The 22,042-nt window shown below is 40.0% G+C and overlaps 1 protein-coding gene across 3 annotated transcripts in view; it reads left to right on the top strand.

Moving 5' to 3' along the window:
• The window catches only part of ASAH1 (N-acylsphingosine amidohydrolase 1), a 171,053-nt gene extending 154,968 nt beyond the window's left edge, over positions 1–16,085 (top strand). For all 3 annotated transcript variants that reach the window (XM_053703906.1, XM_053703905.1, XM_053703904.1), the window contains exons 11-14: positions 10,399–10,530; positions 10,611–10,734; positions 15,299–15,355; positions 15,506–16,085. In XM_053703906.1, coding sequence (XP_053559881.1) covers positions 10,399–10,530; positions 10,611–10,734; positions 15,299–15,355; positions 15,506–15,595 — 403 coding nt within the window. In that variant the 3' untranslated portion in view covers positions 15,596–16,085. The remainder of the gene's footprint in view (positions 1–10,398; positions 10,531–10,610; positions 10,735–15,298; positions 15,356–15,505) is intronic.
• The last annotated feature ends 5,957 nt before the right edge of the window (positions 16,086–22,042 follow it).

Below are 22,042 nucleotides of genomic sequence, written 5' to 3' on the forward strand. Positions count from 1 at the left end.
TTCCTGCAAACTACCGCCCCATATCACTACTTCCACTAGCTTCTAAAGTCCTGGAAAAATCGCCTAACACACTTCCTATCCTCCAACTCATTGCTTGACCCCCTGCAATCTGGCTTCCGTCCCCCACACTCTACTGAGACTGCCCTCACCAAGATTACTAACTATCTTCTTTCTGCTAAAAACAATGGCCACTATTCTATACTTATCTTACTTGACCTGTCTGCTGCCTTTGGCACTGTTGACCATCTCCTCCTCCTACGGACTCTCAGCTCCCTTGGGCTCTGTGACATTTCCCTCTCCTGGATTCACTCTTATCTCTCTAATAGGTCCTTTTCTGTCTCATATGCTGGCGGCGACTCCTCTCCATTGCCTCTGTCTGTTGGAGTACCTCAAGGCTCTGTTCTAGGCCCTCTACTCTTCTCTATTTATACTTCCTCACTGGGTAAACTTATCAGTAGCTATGGCTTCAACTATCACCTATATGCTGATGATACTCAGATCTACCTATCCACCCCTGCACTCTCTCCTTCTGTCCTTTCCCACATCAGTGACTGCTTATCTGGCATTTCTTCCTGGATGGCCTCTCACCACCTAAAAATCAACATGTCCTAGACAACTTCTTCTAATCCCCCCCATCTAATTCTACTCCAGTTTCTAACTTTACTATCACTGTTGGTGACACCACTATCTCCCCATCACACCAAGTTTGCTGCCTAGGAGTTACACTTGACTTCAATCTGTCCTTCATACCTCACATCCAATCGCTCTCTTCATCCTGTTGCAATCACCTACGCAATATCTCCAAAATTCATCCTTTTCGTTTCGTGCTGAAACTACTAAACAGCTAATCCATTCCCTAGTAATTTCCCGGCTTGACTACTGTAACAACCTACTAACTGGCCTTCCTCTCTCCCCCCTTCAATCCATCCTAAATGCGTCTGCTAGGCTAATTCACCTCTCCCGACGCTCTGTATCCGCTGCACCCCTCTGTGAGTCCCTTCACTGGCTCCCCATTCACAGCAGAATTAAATTCAAAATTCTCACTCTGACCTACAAAGCCCTTACCAATGCAGCCCCCCCCTACCTGTCCTCTCTCATCAACAAATATACTCCAGCCCGTCCCTTAAGATCCAACAACGATCTACTCCTTGCCTCTTCTACCATCACCTCCTCTCATGCTAGACTACAGGACTTCTCTTGTGTGGCACTAACCCTCTGGAATGCACTTCCTCGAGCTGTCAGACTTTACCCCAACCTCTCCTCCTTTAAACGCTCCCTAAAGACCTTCTTGTTCAGGGAAGCCTATCACCAAATCGGTAACTAATGATTTCCACTTGCCTAATAGTTGCCCTCATCTAACTCCACACTAACATCATTCCCATCTTTGCAGTCCCCACCTCCTGTTTCTCACCCTCCTACCCATTAAGATTGTAAGTTCCCACGGGAACAGGGCTCCCAATTCCCCCCCGTATTTGTTTGCTAAATTTTCTCTGGTGTCTCATATGGTACTGTCCTTTTATCTTTGTTACCCATTGACAGCGCTGCGGAATCTGTTGGCGCTTTATAAAGAATAATAATAATGTGTGTGTGTGTGTATATATACGATTTACACAAAAAAAACCTAAAGGGGCATTTGTATGGGCATTGCCCTTAAAAGGGCATTCAGCTCTTTTACAACCCATTAAATCCCTAATCTTAAAAATAAAAAACCCCAAAAATAAAAAATCCTAAAACTAAGCCCCAAATCCTGAAGTCTGGCGGAGAAGGTCTTCTTCCAGGCGGCTCCATCATCTTCTATCTTCATCCAGAGCGTAGGTGCAGAGCGGTCTTCCCTGATGCGCGGATCCGTAGTGGCGGTTCTCAGCGGGGTGATCCTCAGTGGCGTAGAGGCTCCTCTACGTCCAGTATCCGGCGTACACTGTAAATTGAATACAAGGATTAGAGCTACTGAAATCCTATTGACTGTTAAAATCAGCCAATAAGATTTCAGTAGCTCTCATCTTATTGGCTGATTTCAACATTTCAGCCATTAGGAATGCAAGGTACCCCAATAAATATGGGGTACCTTGCATTAAATCTTTAGTGTGCGGCGGATGATCGGATGAAGTGGAGCCTCCACGCCACTTTGGACCATCGCCTCTGAAGACTGCCGCTAAGAACCGCCGCTGAGGATCTGTGCATCGGGGAAGCCTGCTCCGCACTTCTGCTCCGCACCGCATTCGCTTTGAATGAAGATAGAAGATGATGGAACTGCCTGGAAGAAGACCTTCTCCGCCAGACTTCAGGAACGGTGAGTACCTATTTTTTGTTTTAATTAAAAGGGCATTCAGGTCTTTTACAAGCCCATTAAAGGTCAGTAAAAGAGCTGAATGCCCTTTTGAGTGCAATGCCCATACAAATGCCCCTTTAGGGGCAATGGGTAGTTTCATTTTTTTTATTTTGGGGGGTTTGGTGAGTGTGGGGTGTTTACTGTTAGGGGGGACGTTTTTTAAACGTAAAAGAGCTGTTTTACTTAGGGCAATGCCCTACAAAAGGCCCTTTTAAGGGCTACTGGTAGTTTAGATTAGGGGGTGTTTTTATTTTGGGGGGGTTATTTTCATAGGGATTAGGTTTAATTTCCATCAAAAGGGAAGGAGAGTCCACGGCTTCATTCATTACTGTTGGGAATTAAGAACCTGGCCACCAGGAGGAGGCAAAGACACCCCAGCCAAAGGCACAAATACCTCCCTCATCCCCAGTCATTCTTTGCCTTTCATCACAGGAGACGGCCCGAGAGTCTTCACAAAGGTTCTGGGGGCGCTACTTGCGGTGGCCAGAGGCATTGCTGTGGCGCGCTATCTGGACGACATTCTAGTCCAGGCGCCGTCGCTCAGTATCGCAGAGGACCATTCAAGGGCTTTTCTTCTTTTGCTCCAATCTCACGGTTGGAAGATCAACTCGGGAAAGAGTTCCCTGATTCCCAGCAACAGGGTGGAGTTCCAGGGTACGATAATAGACTCTATGTCCATGAAAATTATTCATACAGACTGTCAACACAGGAATATTGCGTCCTCTTTTCTTGCCCTTCAGTCCTCCTCAAGCCCCTCGGTGGCTCAGTGTATGGAGGTGATCGGACTCATGGTCTCCAGCAAACTGTCCATGGGGACATCTTTCTTGAGACCGTCCTGGGAGATTGTGACCACGGACGCGAGTCTGGCAGGATGGGGAGATGTTTGGGGTGCCAGGATGACACAAGGAAAATGGTCCCTGGAGGAGTCTATCCTTCTGATAAATATTCTGGATCTCCGAGCAATCTACAATGCTCTGAAGGCATGGCCTCTTCTGGGGTCGTTCAGCTTTATCAGATTCCAGACCGACAACATTACCTCGGTGGCTTACATCAACCATCAGGGGGGTACGAGGAGCTCCCTAGCTAGGGAGCTGTCTCGGATCTTGGAGTGGGCAGAGTCCCACAACTGCTCACTCTCAGCGATTCACATTCCAGGTGTGGACAACCGGGAAGCAGACTTTCTCAGCAGGAAATCCTTCCATCCGGGGGAATGGTCTCTTCACCCCGAAGTGTTTGCAGAGATTTGTCTCAGGTGGGGAACGCCGGAGATAGACCTCATGGCATCCAGACTCAATTGCAAGCTACCTGATACAGGTCGAGGTCCAGTGATCCCCAGGCAGAGCCTTAGCAGTGCCTTGGGGGTTCAACCAAGCTTACATTTTTCCACCGTTACCACTTCTACCTCCGTGTAGTAGCACACATCAAACAGGAGGGAGCTTCGGCCATTCTGATTGCTCCATCGTGGCCGCGGAGGACGTGGTTTACGGATCTGGTGGGGATGTCATCCTCTCCGCCGTGGAGGTTACCCAGGGATCTGCTGGAACAGGGACCCTTTCAACATCAAAATCTCGATTCTCTGAGGCGGACTGCGTGGAGATTGAACACTTAGTCTTGGCCAAGAGAGGCTTTTCGGAAAGTGTGATTGATACTCTCATTCAGGCAAGGAAGCCAGTCACTCGTCGCATCTACCATAAGGTGTGGAGGACTTGCTTGTCCTGGTGTGAGAAGCATGGATATCCTTGGCATAAGATGAAGGTATCCAGGATTCTGTCCTTCAAGATGGTTTGGAGAATGGTCTTGCCACTAGTTCCTTAAAGGGACAGATTTCGGCATTGTCAGCCTTGTTGCATAGGGGACTCGCTGAGCTCCCTCACATTTAATCCTTTGTTCAGGCTCTGTCTAGAATCAGGCCTGTCTTTAGACAGTCTGCTCCCCCATGGAGCTTAAATTTGGTCCTTAAGGTTTTGCAGAGGGTTCCGTTTGAGCCTATGCATTCCACTGACATTAAGATTTTGTCCTGGAAGGTTCTCTTCCTGTTGGCCATTGCGTTGGCATGCAGAGTATCTGAGCTGGCTGCCTTGCAATGTGAGCCGCCTTATCTGTTTTTTTTATGCGGATAAGGCTGTCCTTCACACTGGTTTGGGGTTTCTTCCCAATGTGGTTTCTAACCGTAACATCAATCCGGAAATAGTAGTTCCTTCTTTGTGTCCTTAACACGTCTTCCTCTAAGGAGAGGTTACTTCAGAGCACGAACCACATCCAGATTATGAAGTTTTATCTTCAGGCTACGAAGGATTTCAGACAGTCTACATCTCTTTTTGTGGTGTATTCAGGGAAGCGCAAATTGTAAAATAAATAGTAAAATAAATGTGTTATAAGTACGTTACACATTTATTTTACTATTTTGTTAACCTCTGACCCCCTAACTCAAAGTAATTGGGATTAAGAGAAGTCTGTATATAAGGCCACCAGGACATATAGTTATTCAGTCTTGAGAAAGGCCTATGAGAGGCTGAAACGCGTTGACCGATTATCTGGTAAGCATTATTCCTGAATTCATATTTGTACTCAAACGGACTACACTATTTTTACCATCTTTCACAGAGGGATCCACTAAGGAGCAGCACAGTCTCCAAGGAACTTGGATATTTAATTGAGGTTGCAACAGCAGCTCTGTAGACTGCATCACAAAGATTTTGGAATTTATTTTTAGATTTTTTAAACACTGCCACCTTTTTTCACATATTTTCACTTTTTCCACACTTTTTTTTCCACGCACTTTTCATTTTTATTTCATTTTTATTTTAATTTTGTATCACTATTTTTCATTTTTTCAGCAGTTTTTTTTATTAACACACAACCACTAGTTTGGAATTCATTTGGATATAATTGGAAGCTTTGTTAGCTCACTTTGCAAGTTTCACCTACTTTGCTATTTATAATTTCAACACCAAGTACACTGTTCCAGCTAAACTCTACAAGCTATACCCACAAATCAGATATTTCAAGATGGTAGTATAGTAAGCAAATATCGGAGACCACGGAAGTGGTTCACTGCTACACCAGCCTTAGGGCAAACAATATTGGAGAAATAACCATTAGGAAGCATTACATTTCATTTAAATTGTATTACCAAGGCCTAGATCTTGTGTAAAGTTTTTTTTACTGTTTGCCATTTCTGTTTACAATTGTTTATAATTGGTTACACATGCATGGATCCATGTTTGTATTTTAATTTTGTTTTTACACTGTTTTATACTGTTTTAAGTAATTTTAAAGCATTTCTTAATTTCTATGTATATGAGTTTAAGTGATATGCAATAAATATACTACATCTTTAAGACACATCTCGAATACAGTTTATATTGTATCCTAGCCCCCGCCAGGTTAGGCGCTCTGGACATATTTACATTTATACATTTATTCTAGATTCTTAGTTGACGGCTAGGAGTCAACACATCCGGAGCCTTTAGGATACGCCTGTTACAGGCGCTAGGTTTATACAGTATATATATATATATATATATATATATATATATATATATATATATATATATATAATCCATTATAGAAGAGGACTGCACTCACTGGATTTGGTATATAAAATAATTTTTTTTATTAAGGTGACGTTTCGGGGTACGCAGACCCCTTCCTCAGACCAGGCAACAGTGCAAATGAACAGTGTGCAATATAAAGCAACATAGCCCCTCCCATCAAACAATTAGTGAAATTGCGCCAAAACCTATGTAACCATGACAACAGGTGAATCACCTAATTAACATTATTCCTACCTTTACTAATGTGATAGTTAAAAACAGTATAATTGTGCAAACCATATAAGTGTATCTTAAAATTATTCTCAAACAATAAATGACATGACATATGAGTAGCACCTAAAACACTCAAGGTGCACACAAAGAAATAAAATGTCCCCCTACAATGTGATGTGTGACCTACTGAAATAGCTACCACAAAGAAACAACATCGATAAAGGCAGTCTATAGGAAACGGCGCTCAATAAAAGATAGTTGCAGGACCTAGGCAGTATATCAGCATTTAAACATTAGTGTATCAGTATCTCTCAGTAAAACATACTTCTCAGTAAACAAAGGACAAGTAGAGAACAAGGACAAGTAGAGTAAAAGGGCTCAATAAAAGATAGTTGCAGGACCTAGGCAGTATATCAGCATTTAAACATTAGTGCATCAGTATCTCTCAGTAAAACATACTTCTCAGTAAACAAAGGACAAGTAGAGAAAAAGGACAAGTAGAGAAAAAGGGCTCAATAAAAGATAGTTGCAGGACCTAGGCAGTATATCAGCATTTAAACATTAGTGCATCAGTATCTCAGTAAAACATACTTCTCAGTAAACAAAGGACAAGTAGAGAAAAAGGGCTCATAGCCAGAAAAACACGTATGTCAAGATTTAGGCAAGCATGTAGATGTGTGTGTCAATTGTTGAACATCAGTAGGTATATCGTATAGCATCCATAGACTAATCTTAGAGAGAAAGAGGGTGTCATCACACCATCACCGACTACTGAGCCTAAGGGGTAATATAGATAATTTCAAAGCAGTGTGATTGCAATACATACAAAGAGTCAGCAACGTAAGATCGCTATTTATATCTCAAAGGGGAAAAAATATATATATCTCTACCAGCCAGCACTGTCTCTAGTTCAGGTAACTTACTTGGCATGAGATGTGATAGATACTGTCAAAGTGGTTGCAGCGTGTTGCAGAGAGGGAGCTGGAGACAAGATATATCAGTTAGAAGTTTCAAAAACAGGCGCGGATCAACACAGTCCCGCGTCTGTGTCAACGGTGTCAGCGAGCATGGCTAATTTGCATAGCCGTCTGACATCATCAGGGGGGTGTGTATCAAGCAGTCAGAAAACATAGATGACAGCTAACCGATGTTAGCCGCAACTGCTGGGGCAAGCCAACAAATGATTCATACCTACACTTGTAGGAAAGGGGCGAATTGTCTAAACATCTGAGTATATATCACAAAAACAACAACATAACATGCGTCTATATTGCTTGTATACTTCTATCATATCCCAAAAAGGCTAAGAGAAGCCGTTAGACTTGCAGATAGTTGTATGGATCTGAGAGCCTTAGTCTGCCCAAAATGTTCTAATGTATGTTATGAGTACCATATCTATCCAGAGAGCCATATGTGTACGAAACAGTATAGGTATAGTATAGGGTTAGTAAATGTACTTAAAGAGAGCATAGTCTACCAGAATGTTGGTGCTAGAGCTAATCATGATACAAAATAAACAACCAAAAATCCTATACTGGTAAAACATATGCCAGAGTCTTGTGTCTGAGCAACATGTTACTCTTACAGTGGGATCTCAGTGTTACAATCATAGATCCCCTGTTACAATTGGCAATCAAGTGTGGTTATATGCAAAAGATAAAATCAGGGTTATATTAACAGCGAGCCATGGTATCCAGATAAATCAATAAAGCATATGCATAGTCAGTGGGCAAATTTTGGAAGTAAAAGTAAAACATCCTATCACTATGCAAACAGATATTGATGATATGGCCAATGTATGTTCTTGCCTAAATCAGGAAACCTTGCCATATAGGGTAAGGTATCATGCACAGTCCGAGGAAGGACCATTGCTGGTTACACAGATATTATAGGAAACAGTGCCAGTCATTGGACATATTAAGTCCCCTCGGGTATAGGGTGTCAAGTCTGTGTATCCACTTGGTCTCCCTCTGCAAGAGTATTCTATCCCGATTAGCGCCCCCCCCCCCGTCGTAGCGCCTAGGTCCTGCAACTATCTTTTATTGAGCCCTTTTTCTCTACTTGTCCTTGTTCTCTACTTGTCCTTTGTTTACTGAGAAGTATGTTTTTACTGAGAGATACTGATGCACTAATGTTTAAATGCTGATATACTGCCTAGGTCCTGCAACTATCTTTTATTGAGCCCTTTTACTCTACTTGTCCTTGTTCTCTACTTGTCCTTTGTTTACTGAGAAGTATGTTTTACTGAGAGATACTGATGCACTAATGTTTAAATGCTGATATACTGCCTAGGTCCTGCAACTATCTTTTATTGAGCCCTTTTACTCTACTTGTCCTTGTTCTCTACTTGTCCTTTGTTTACTGAGAAGTATGTTTTACTGAGAGATACTGATACACTAATGTTTAAATGCTGATATACTGCCTAGGTCCTGCAACTATCTTTTATTGAGCGCTGTTTCCTATAGACTGCCTTTATCGATGTTGTTTCTTTGTGGTAGCTATTTCAGTAGGTCACACATCACATTGTAGGGGGACATTTTATTTCTTTGTGTGCACCTTGAGTGTTTTAGGTGCTACTCATATGTCATGTCATTTATTGTTTGAGAATAATTTTAAGATACACTTATATGGTTTGCACAATTATACTGTTTTTAACTATCACATTAGTAAAGGTAGGAATAATGTTAATTAGGTGATTCACCTGTTGTCATGGTTACATAGGTTTTGGCGCAATTTCACTAATTGTTTGATGGGAGGGGCTATGTTGCTTTATGTTGCACACTGTTCATTTGCACTGTTGCCTGGTCTGAGGAAGGGGTCTTCGTACCCCGAAACGTCACCTTAATAAAATTTTTTATTTTATATACCAAATCCAGTGAGTGCAGTCCTCTTCTATAATGGATTATTGATATACCTGACTTGGCACCCTGGTTGATGTCCCTATTGCATTGTGAGTGCAGACACACATGGAAGATATATATATAATCCTTTTGGTTGAGGAGCTTGATTTGCTTTGCCTATGAGACAGTGGGACATAAGCCTCCTCAGAGGATCACGGCTCATTCAACTAGAGCTGTGGCTTCTTCTTGGGCCTTCAAAAATGAGGCCTCTATGGAGCAAATTTGTAAGGCTGCTACCTGGTCCTCCTTACACACTTTTACAAAGTTTTACAAAATTTACGTTTTTGCTTCTGCGGAAGCCATTTTTGGGAGAAAGGTTTTGCAGACTGTGGTGCTCTCAAATTAGGGTCTGCCTTTTACCCTCCCGGTTTCATTCAGTGTCCTCTAGAGCTTGGATATATGTTCCAAAAGTAATGAATGAAGCCGTGGACTCTCCTCCCCTTTAGATGGAAAACATAAATTATGCTTACCTGATAATTTAATTTCCATCGAGGGGAGGAAAGTCCACGGCTTCCGCCCGTATCTCCGATTAGCGGACCTAAATTTAATTTATCTTCTGGCACCATTTATACCCTGATATTTCTCCTACTGTTCCTTGTTCCCTCGGCAGAATGACAGGGGGGTGGGGGAGGTATTTAAGCCTTTGGCTGGGGTTTCTTTGCCTCCTCCTGGTGGCCAGGTTCTTAATTCCCAACAGTAATGAATGAAACCATGGACTCTCCTCCCCTCGAAATGAAATTATCAGGTAAGCATAATTTATGTTTTTTTATTTTTGATTATTATGTTTATTTTTTTCTGCAATGTTAAACTTTTTTATTTTTTGTAATGTTAGATTAATTTTTTGTATTTTTATTTTAATTATAATTTAGTAGTAATTGGGGTTAATTTAGGGGGTGTTAGGTTAGGGGGCTTAGTAATTAAATTAGTTATTTGCGTTGTGGGGGGTTGACGGTATAGGAGTTAATAGGTTAATTAGGTTTATTGCGATGTGGGGGGTTAGCAGTTTAGGGGTTAAAAGGGGTTAAATATGCAGCTGCTTTAGAGAGCCAGTGGGGACTTGTATCATGTCATCTGAGATGCAAATGAGTCACTACCAGATAATTCAAGCTCCTTAGGCTCTCTGAGCAAGTGCTGTGTTTAAAATGCTAGTGCACGTAGCATACATAGGAAACAGCTTTTACTTCCATCCAAATAGAACTGTGATCTTTTCATTCAACCAGAATTTGATGATTTTTTCTTTCTTCTTCTTCTTTTTTTTTTTTTTTTCCCCTCTTCTCTCTTTTCTCTTTCTTCCATCTTCCTGTTGGAATGACTAAATGCATATGTTTGAACATGGTAATTTTAGAGATGTCTACATTTTTATATAATCTAATTTTTTTTTTTTACTTACGTTTTGCAGTTATGATGAAGCTAAAACCCTTCTCTCTAAGACAAAAATGCTTGCTCCTGCGTATTTTATACTTGGTGGTAACAAATCTGGAGAAGCTTGTGTGATCACTCGCTCTAGAGAATCCTGCCTTGATATTTGGGAGTGCGTATTTACTTATTTACTTTGCAAAACGTTTTGTTTGTTTGAAATGTAGATCTCTAATGTGACCCTGTTCTTTAAAGGCTGGATATTAAGCAAGGAAGATGGTATGTTCTGGAAACCAACTATGACCACTGGAAGGAACCTTTGTTCATTGATAATCGGAGGGCACCAGGAATGAAGTGCATGAATAAAACCACACAGGAGGTAGATCCAGTAAATAGGATCATTGATATTTAACAGCAAAAGTTTCTATATATTTAAAGTTATTTTTGTATATCAACTTTTTTCTGTCCTTGATTATGTGATTTATTTATTTTTTATTTGATTTTTTCTCCAACATAGGTGTGTCCGGTCCACGGCGTCATCCTTACTTGTGGGATATTCTCTTCCCCAACAGGAAATGGCAAAGAGCCCAGCAAAGCTGGTCACATGATCCCTCCTAGGCTCCGCCTACCCCAGTCATTCTCTTTGCCGTTGTACAGGCAACATCTCCACGGAGATGGCTTAGAGTTTTTTAGTGTTTAACTGTAGTTTTTATTATTCAATCAAGAGTTTGTTATTTTAAAATAGTGCTGGTATGTACTATTTACTCAGAAACAGAAAAGAGATGAAGATTTCTGTTTGTATGAGGAAAATGATTTTAGCACCGTAACTAAAATCCATGGCTGTTCCACACAGGACTGTTGAGTGCAATTAACTTCAGTTGGGGGAACAGTGTGCAGTCTCTTACTGCTTGAGGTATGACACATTCTAACAAGACGATGTAATGCTGGAAGCTGTCATTTTCCCTATGGGATCCGGTAAGCCATGTTTATTAAGATAGTAAATAAGGGCTTCACAAGGGCTTATTAAGACTGTAGACTTTTTCTGGGCTAAATCGATTCATTATTAACACATATTTAGCCTTGAGGAATCATTTATTCTGGGTATTTTGATATGATTATATCGGCAGGCACTGTTTTTGACACCTTATTCTTTAGGGGCTTTCCCTAATCATAGTCAGAGCCTCATTTTCGCGCCGGTATGGCGCACTTGTTTTTGAGGACAGCATGGCATGCAGCTGCATGTGTGTGGAGCTCTGATACATAGAAAAGTCTTTCTGAAGGCATCATTTGGTATCGTATTCCCCTTTGGGCTTGGTTGGGTCTCAGCAAAGCAGATTCCAGGGACTGTAAAGGGGTTAAATATAAAAACGGCTCCGGTTCCGTTATTTTAAGGGTTAAAGCTTCCAAATTTGGTGTGCAATACTTTTAAGGCTTTAAGACACTGTGGTGAAATTTTGGTGAATTTTGAACAATTCCTTCATACTTTTTCGCAATTGCAGTAATAAAGTGTGTTTAGTTTAAAATTTAAAGTGACAGTAACGGTTTTATTTTAAAACGTTTTTTGTGCTTTGTTATCTACATATTCCTATCCACAAGGAACATCATCGGTTCCTAAGGTTTGAATTCCTGGACAAGCATTTCCAGTTCGTGGCGTTTTCTTTCGGATTAGCCACTGCTCCTAGGATTTTCTCATAGGTACTAGGGTCCCTTCTGGCGGTGCTAAGACCAAGGGGCATTGCTGTAGTACCTTACTTGGACGACATTCTGATTCGAGCGTCGTCCCTTCCTCAAGTAAAGGCTCACACGGACATTGTCCTGGCCTTTCTCAGATCTCACGGATGGAAAGTGAACGTGGAAAAGAGTTCTCTATCTCCGTCAACGAGGGTTCCCTTCTTGGGAACTATAATAGACTCCTTAGAAATGAGGATTTTTCTGACAGAAGCCAGAAAAACAAAACTTCTAGACTCTTGTCGGATACTTCATTCCGTTCCTCTTCCTTCCATAGCGCAGTGCATGGAAGTGATAGGTTTGATGGTAGCGGCAATGGACATAGTTCCTTTTGTGCGCATTCATCTAAGACCATTACAACTGTTCATGCTCAGTCAGTGGAATGGGGACTATTCAGACTTGTCTCCGAAGATACAAGTAAATCAGAGGACCAGAGACTCATTCCGTTGGTGGCTGTCCCTGGACAACCTGTCACAAGGGATGACCTTCCGCAGACCAGAGTGGGTCATTGTCACGACCGACGCCAGTCTGATGGGCTGGGGCGCGGTCTGGGGATCCCTGAAAGCTCAGGGTCTTTGGTCTCGGGTAGAATCTCTTCTACCGATAAATATTCTGGAGCTGAGAGCGATATTCAATGCTCTCAAAGCTTGGCCTCAGCTAGCGAGGGCCAAGTTCATACATCAACCATCAGGGGGGAACAAGGAGTTCCCTAGCGATGGAAGAAGTGACCAAAATCATTCTATGGGCGGAGTCTCACTCCTGCCACCTGTCTGCTATCCACATCCCAGGAGTGGAAAATTGGGAAGCGGATTTTCTGAGTCGTCAGACATTGCATCCGGGGGAGTGGGAACTCCATCCGGAAATCTTTGCCCAAGTCACTCAACCGTGGGGCATTCCAGACATGGATCTGATGGCCTCTCGTCAGAACTTCAGAGTTCCTTACTACGGGTACAGATCCAGGGATCCCAAGGCGGCTCTAGTGGATGCACTAGTAGCACCTTGGACCTTCAAACTAGCTTATGTGTTCCCGCCGTTTCCTCTCATCCCCAGGCTGGTAGCCAGGATCAATCAGGAGAGGGCGTCGGTGATTTTGATAGCTCCTGCGTGGCCACGCAGGACTTGGTATGCAGATCTGGTGAATATGTCATCGGCTCCACCATGGAAGCTACCTTTGAGACGAGACCTTCTTGTTCTAGGTCCGTTCGACCCACTCCAGCTGACTGCTTGGAGATTGAACGCTTGATCTTATCAAAGCGAGGGTTCTCAGATTCTGTTATTAATACTCTTGTTCAGGCCTGAAAGCCTGTAACCAGAAATATTACCACATAATTTGGTATATCTGTTGGTGTGAATCTGCAGGATTCCCTTGGGACAAGGTTAAGATTCCTAAGAGTCTATCCTTCCTTCGAGAAGGATTGGAAAAAGGATTATCTGCAAGTTCCTTGATGGGACAGATTTCTGCCTTGTCTGTGTTACTTCACAAAAAGCTGGCAGCTGTGCCAGATGTTCTAGCCTTTGTTCAGGCTCTGGTTAGAATCAAGCCTGTTTACAAAATTTTGACTCCTCCTTGGAGTCTCAACCTAGTTCTTTCAGTTCTTCAGGGGGTTCCGTTTGAACCCTTACATTCCGTTGATATTAAGTTATTATCTTGGAAAGTTTTGTTTTTGGTTGCAATTTCTTCTGCTAGAAGAGTTTCAGAATTATCTGCTCTGCAGTGTTCTTCTCCTTATCTGGTGTTCCATGCAGATAAGGTGGTTTTGCGTACTAAACCTGGTTTTCTTCCAAAAGTTGTTTCTAACAAAAACATTAACCAGGAGATAGTTGTGCCTTCTTTGTGTCCTAATCCAGTTTCAAAGAAGGAACGTTTGTTGCACAACTTGGATGTAGTTCGTGCTCTCAAATTTTACTTAGCAGCTACTAAGGATTTCAGACAAACTTTGTCTTTGTTTGTTGTTTATTCTGGTAAACGGAGAGGTCAAAAAGCAACTTCTTCCTCTCTCTCCTTCTGGATTAAAAGCATTATCCGATTGGCTTATGAGACTGCCGGACGGCAGCCTCCTGAAAGAATCACAGCTCACTCCACTAGGGCTGTGGCTTCCACATGGGCCTTCAAGAACGAGGCTTCTGTTGATCAGATATGTAAGGCAGCGACTTGGTCTTCACTGCACACTTTTTCTAAATTTTACAAATTTGATACTTTTGCTTCTTCTGAGGCTATTTTTGGGAGAAAAGGTTTTGCAAGCCGTGGTGCCTTCCATTTAGGTGACCTGATTTGCTCCCTCCCTTCATCCGTGTCCTAAAGCTTTGGTATTGGTTCCCACAAGTAAGGATGACGCCGTGGACCGGACACACCTATGTTGGAGAAAACAGAATTTATGTTTACCTGATAAATTACTTTCTCCAACGGTGTGTCCGGTCCACGGCCCGCCCTGGTTTTTTTAATCAGGTCTGATAATTTATTTTCTTTAACTACAGTCACCACGGTAACATATGGTTTCTCCTATGCAAATATTCCTCCTTAACGTCGGTCGAATGACTGGGGTAGGCGGAGCCTAGGAGGGATCATGTGACCAGCTTTGCTGGGCTCTTTGCCATTTCCTGTTGGGGAAGAGAATATCCCACAAGTAAGGATGACGCCGTGGACCGGACACACCGTTGGAGAAAGTAATTTATCAGGTAAACATAAATTCTGTTTTTATAAATGTTTTTACATTTTCCAGTTCTCTAAATTATGATTATTGCTTGTTAAATATAAGAAAATGATCTATGCACGTGCACACAGCTATCCTAAAATGTACTTTATTGTTTTTTTCAAATGTGACTCATTTTTATTTTAAGTACTGTAAATCATATATTTTTTTAGTGTACAGTCAGATTATTTTTAACGTTGCTGTATATTTAGTTCAAATGAAAACCTATAATGCTAAATAAAAGTCTAATTTAATATTTGATTTGGAACTAAAGCTCTTTCATTAACTTATGTTGAAGTAGACCTACCCTTTATTTAGCATTTGACAGACAGATAACTTTTCCCCCCTAACTTTTTAAGCATTGCAGTTATTTTCAAGATATGTGGTTTAACACTCAGCACATAGCAGTTTGTTTATTAAACTTAGGGTAAGTTTCTCCTAACTATTTCTTATCTCATTGTCTCCAGAGTGTTGCATTGCAAATTTGCAAAAACTAAAAAGAAATATCTAATTTATTTTTTTTAGAACATTTCATTTGCTACAATTTATGATGTGCTTTCAACCAAACCTGTCCTCAATAAGGTAACAATCCATTGTGTTTTATATTGTATTATTTACACCTTATTCTAACACAAATATTAGCTCAGTATCACCAGCTGCCATTCAATAAAGTTCTCTAAACTGAGACACTACCTATGTTTTAATTTAAAAGATTGTTTGTTTTTTGTTTAGCTGACAACATACACAGCCCTGATGGCTGTTTCTGATGCCAAACTAGAAGCATATCTGCGGGACTGTCCTGATCCCTGCATTCCATGGTGACAAACTACACATAAAGGATGATTGAATGGCTGCTGCTTTCATGATATAGAAAAAAAAACCAGAAAACAGAGTGGACATACTTGATTTGTATAAATTTCTAATTCAAATGTATTTTTGTCTTTTATGTTTTCTTGGAGAGAAAGATCAAACAGAGGACCCTCTAACTGTTTACATAATTAAATGCTTTGTATAATACTTTTCTTTTTAATGATTTGGTTAGCAAAACTATGCAACTCATTGCAAAGGACTCATAAAAAACAAAACACTTTTGTATGGACTGATCCTTTTACAAATATGAAAGTAAAATGAATACTGTTTTTTTCCACTTTAACTTTATTTATATTTAATAAATAATGTCACTATGTGATGAAACATGTGATCTACATATATTCTTCTGGTACTTTTTTATTACAGTCTTTTAAATAGCATAATATAAAATTAATAATTAAATAAATTATATTGAGAAGAAATAAACTAATTAAATATTAAAGTGGTGTTACTGTAGTTTTTTGGAGTCATAAGTTATTGCTTTGTTGGATACAAATCTGTTGTTTATATTACTGAATTAAAAAAGGAAGTTATAGTTACACTAATATAGTATGTATGCAGAGACATCTGTAATATAATAAATGAATACATCTTCAGTACTTGATAATAACAGTATCAAGATAATACTGCAAAAAACTGTAGATATTAGGGTCTCCATTCTGTTTAGAATTGCAAAATTATATTGCTTGCTTAATAAATGGTAGGTAAAGATTATATTTTAAAAGCGATCTCTACTGAATTATAAAACATAACAGGCATAAAAAAATGCAAGAAAATATGGGATACTGATACCAGGATCAGTCATTGACACACATCATTGTAAAAGAGATCTCTGCTACATAGAATAGGGCAGTATTTTTCAAATCCAGTCATCAAGTACCCTTAATAGCCAATATTTTCATGATATCTTAGTAGAGCACAGGTGAAATAATCAGCTGATGTGTGAGAGCAGGTTAGTAACCATGGTTACGGATCCGCTGATTATTTCACCTGTACTCAAGTACAGATATCGTGAAGATCTGGCCTGTTAGGGGTACTTGAAAACTGGAATTGAGAAACACTGGAATAGGCGAGTGAAGCAGAAATATTTAAAGGACCAATAAATGCAGTATTTTTATTATTAGCATTCATTTTTAAATTCCATAGTGCTGGGTACAAAGATAGGAGTATTAAATGACAAGGATTTGTGATTAAATACAAAACAGAACAAACTAAACAAATCTAGTACAGGAGGAAGAGGGCCCTGCTCCGGAGAGCTCACAGTCTACAGGTTGAGGGTGCAGAGGCATAAAGTTTGGGGCAGCTTGTCACATGGATTGCAGTTGCAGCAGTGAGTCAGGCAGTTCATAATTTATTTTGGTTATGATGAGAGATGGTAAAGCCTCTCTGAATAGGTGGGTTTTCATGGAGCGTCTGAAGCTATATAAGGTTGGAGACAGTCTTATGGAGCAGGGTAGAGAGATCCAGAGGACAGGAGCAGCGCGTGAGAAGTCCTGGAGACGGGAGTGGGACGTAGCGATAACAGGAGTGGAGAGAAGTAGGTCAGAGGTTGATTGAAGAGGATGGGGTGGGGAATATGTGGAGATGAGAGAGGAAATATAGTTGGGAGTTAGACTGTTGAGTTCTTTGTAAGTTAGGGTTAATACTTTAAATTGTATTCTGGAGTATATGGGGAGCCAGTGTAGAGACTGGCAGAGCGGAGCGGCTGATGCAGATCGGCGACTTGGGTGGATGAGTCTAACTGATGCATTCATAATAGATTGGAGGGAGGAGAGGCAGTGTTTTGGAAGGCCATTTAGAAGTAGATTGCAATAATCAATGCGTTACAAAATGAGGGAATTAATTAGTATTTTTGTAGTGTAAGGAAGGGACGAATTCTGGAAATGTTGCGTAGGTGTGCACGGCAGGATTTGGTAAGCGCTTGTATATGTGGGTTGAATGTGAGTTCTGAGTCAAGTGTGACCCCAAGACAGCGGACCTGGGGTGAGGCATTGAGAATAGAGTCTCCGACCATCAGAGAAATGTCAGGTGTTGGATGTCTCGAAGAGGGGAGAATAAGAAGCAGCTCCGTTTTGGACAGATTGAGTTGGAGGTAGTATGAAGACATCCAAGAGGAAATTGCACAGAGGAAGTTGGAAATCTGGTTGAGTAAAGAGGGAGAGATATCAGGAGAGGAAATATATATGGGTATCATCAGCATGTAAGTGGTACTGGAAGCCAAAGAAGGCTATAAGTTTTCCAAGGGAGGATGTATAGAGAGAGAAAAGCAAGGGACCCAAGACAGAGCCTTGCTGTACTCTAACTGAGAGAGGCACAGGATCAGAAGATATGTTGTTAAAGAAAACTGAAAACGAGTGGTTTGAGAGATGAGGCAAACCAGGAGAGGGTTGTGTCTCAGAATTTTAGGAGAAGAGGATGGTCAACTGTGTCAAAAGCAGCGGACAGGTCAAGAAGAATTAGTGTTGTGGCCCTTTGCTTTAGCTGATAACAGGTCATTTGTTACATTAGTAATAGCAGTTTCTGTTGATTGTTTACGGCAGAAACCAGATTGTAGTGGATCAAGTATGGAGTTAGTTGTGTAAAATTAGCCGATTTATAGGCCAGTCATTACAATAATTTTGAAGCAAAAGGATTGGTATGATTGACACATGCTTGAATGTTTCAGGAAATGTGCCAGCGGTGAGAGATTGGTTAAAGAGATGTGTTAAGGTAGGGATTAGTGAAGCAGAGAGAGAGGGAAGAAGTCGTGAAGGAATAGGGTCGTGGGCAGGTTGTGAGATGAGCCAAAGATAGGAGTACAGAGACTTCTTCCTCTGTTACAGGAGGGATGTAGCATAGAGTTTTGTTAATAGAAGGAGTGGGTAGGAGTGCTGTCTTTGAGGGGTGTAAGGTGTAGATATATTTTCTAATGGTGTCAATTTTATTTTTCAAGTGATCAGCAACCTGTGAACATTTTCAAAGATATCTGGTCTTTTTGGTGTGCCATGGTTGTCGACGAGTGATTGATGTACGGCCAACAGTGGAGGGGGCAGCTTTGTCAAGTGTTGCTTTTAGTGCCGAATTATACTGTAAGGTCACAAGGTTTGGGCAAGAGAGGGATAAAATGTTGGAGAGCAGAGGATTCAGTTGAGTGGAAATGTGTTCTCAATAAATGTATAATAAAAAGAAAATGTAATAACACTTCCTTTAAATTTCAAAGGAGCTGTAGATTTTTTTTCTGACAAATTTTAAAGTTTTCTTTAATTTCCCTGTCCCCATGACATTAATCAGACAGTTACAGACTTGTATATATATCCACAGTTTGGTTTGATCATATAAGTAAATGAAAAAGTTTTTTTTTTTTTTTAAATGACATGCTCTATCAAAATCATGAAAGTTTGTATTTGTATTCTTTACACAGCTCTGTCCCTGCCACCACTCATTTTCCAAAGGTGGCCTATGTGTTACCTCATTTATACCCCTGTGAAACAGGAAGTCATGGTTGAACAATTTCCTGTTCCTTGACACCCTGGTGTACTAAAAAAATTAAAATATCAATTGGAAAATACTTAAAATATATTTTTCTCATACGAATTAATAGGGGTGCCAATAATTGTGCCACACATATATTTTTTGATATCCAATTGTTTGATATCCATAGGAGCAGAGTATTTTTGTGTGCCACGGTTGTCGACGAGTGATTGATGTACGGCCAACAGTAGAGGGGGCAGCTTTGTCAAGTGTTGCTTTTAGTGCCGAATTATACTGTAAGGTCACAAGGTTTGGGCAAGAGAGGGATAAAATGTTGGAGAGCAGAGGATTCAGTTGAGTGGAAAAGTGGAAATGTGTTCTCAATAAATGCATAATAAAAAGAAAATGTAATACTTTAAATTTCAAAGGAGCTGTATTTTTTTCTGACAAATTTCAAAGTTTTCTTTAATTTCCCTGTCCCCTATGACATTAATCAGACAGTTACAGACTTGTATATACTGTGAACTATTGTATATGTTTATTAGGAACTGATGGGCACGTAAAAAGACTGTCCACAGTTTGGTTTGATCATATAAGTAAATGAAAAAGTTTTTTTTTTTTTTTTTTAGATGACATGCTCTATCCAACTCATGAAAGTTTGTATTCTTTACACAGCTCTGTCCTTGCCACCACTCATTTTCCAAAGGTGGCCTATGTGTTACCTCATATTTATACCCCTGTGAAACAGGAAGTCATGGTTGAACAATTTCCTGTTCCTTGTCACCCAGGTGTACTAAAAAAAATTAAAATATCAATGGGAAAATACTTAAAATATATTTTTCTCATACGAATTAATAGGGGTGCCAATAATTGTGCCACGCATATATATATTTTACAAAGTTTTTTTTTGTTTTGTTTTGTTTTTTATAAACCTGTGTTGTGTTTGCAATTGTTTGATATCCATGGGAGTAGAGTATTTTTGTGTATTTTTTTTTTAACAAAAGATCAAAAGGTTAAATGATAAACTACAATTATAACAGCCTTCTTTGCTCATATTTACCAAGGGTTCCAATATTAGTGGAGGCACAGTATATGTACTTGTATATGTGTGTGTATATATATATATATATATATATATATACACACACACATACATGTGTTTGCATATATATATATATATATATATATATATATATATAGAGAGAGAGAGAGAGAGAGAGAGATATACACACACACAACTGGAACTTGAAGGTTAAAATCCGAGCAAATAGCAAAAGAGGAGAAAAAACACTTTGCAATGTCTGATACATGATACAAATACAGAGACATAAGTAGGAATAACAATCCTAATTGAAAGGACCAAGATAGCAATAAAAATGAGCAAATAACTTAAAATACCCCTTAGTAAAGATAAAAAAAATTATTAACCACTGTGCTGCCAGAAAAGACAAACTTCTGAGCTAAGTATACAAAGAAATGTATGGAGCGTGCTAAGTAGAGTTGGGTGCGCAACTTGTCAGCCTGGAGGGGCCAATAAAAACTACACCAGAGGGCTGTTGTGCGCTATTGTCTAAGTAGAGCATGCATAACAGTGCTAGCATTGAGAAGAAATACATTTTTGATTAAAAAGCCCCCCCCCCCCCCATAAATTATGCTTACCTGATAATTTTATTTCCATGGTGGGGAGGAGAGTCCACGGCTTCATTCATTACTTTTGGGAATAAAGAACCTGGCCACCAGTAATTCTGCCAAGGGAACAAGGAATAGTAGGAGAAATATCAGGGTATAAATGATGTCAGAAGATAAATTAAATTTAGGTCCGCTCACCGGAGTTACGGGCGGGAGCTGTGGACTCTACTCCCCACAATGGAAATAAAATTATCAGGTAAGCATAATTTATGCTTTACATCGGCTTCATTCATAAATTTTGGGAAACATATACCCAAGCTTTAGAGGACGCTGAAAGAAACCAGGAGGGTAAAAAGGCGGACCCTAATCTGAGGGCACCACAGCCTCTAAATCCTTTCTCCCAAAAGCAGCTCCCGCAGAAGCAAAAACGTCAAATTTGTAAAAGTGTGTGATAGCTGCCTTGCAAATGTGCCTCATAGAGGCCTCATTCTTGAAGGCCCAAGACGGAGCCACAGCTCTAGTTGAATGAGCCCTGATCCTCTGAGGAAGCTTATGTCCCGCTGTCTCATAGGCCAAGCGAATTAATCTCCTCAACTAAAAAGACAAAGAAGTAGAAGAGTGATGAAACAGGATATATAGGAGCGCCAATGGCTTAGATATACCACAGGAAATAGAAATAATCTCCAATTGTTTCTCTTAGAATTAAATTATTCAAATGTCAAACGGATATATTTATTATATAAAAACAATATGATTCTGATCTCCAGAATTCATAAAAATGTAAATAAAAACAAAAAGCACATATAAAAATACATATAATAAAATACAGCGGATGACAAATTAAAATACAGCGGATGACAAATTAAATCTAATCCAGTTATTTTAACTGGGTAACCAATATCTAATGGTACGGTGTTTTTGTTAGTAAGTCCTTATGTCTAGTTTGGCTAAACTAGACATAAACTCTCTGTTTTTTATGTTGTTCATATCGATTATATAGCTTGTGTTATTTGTTTCATTGGTTTATTGTTTTTAAGATATTAAAGTTAGACGTATTACCGGACCACTGAGTCCATCATCCAGATTTAATTAGGCTAATTGAGATAATGGCTGGTACCAGTTTAGTTTAGATTCCCACTAGCAGGACCACACGTGTAATTTTGTATTTTTTACATTTTTCAAATTTTTTTGATTTTTGATCACACCAACTCAATCACCTCAGAATTGTATTTTGTAATTTTATTTTGTGTTATATATTGTGATCCATAATATGGTTTATCTGTTAGTTTAAGGATTCCAATATATTTTCATCTTATTTTA

Source organism: Bombina bombina, chromosome 2 (assembly GCF_027579735.1).
Source record: "Bombina bombina isolate aBomBom1 chromosome 2, aBomBom1.pri, whole genome shotgun sequence".
Taxonomy (NCBI): Eukaryota; Metazoa; Chordata; class Amphibia; order Anura; family Bombinatoridae; genus Bombina; species Bombina bombina.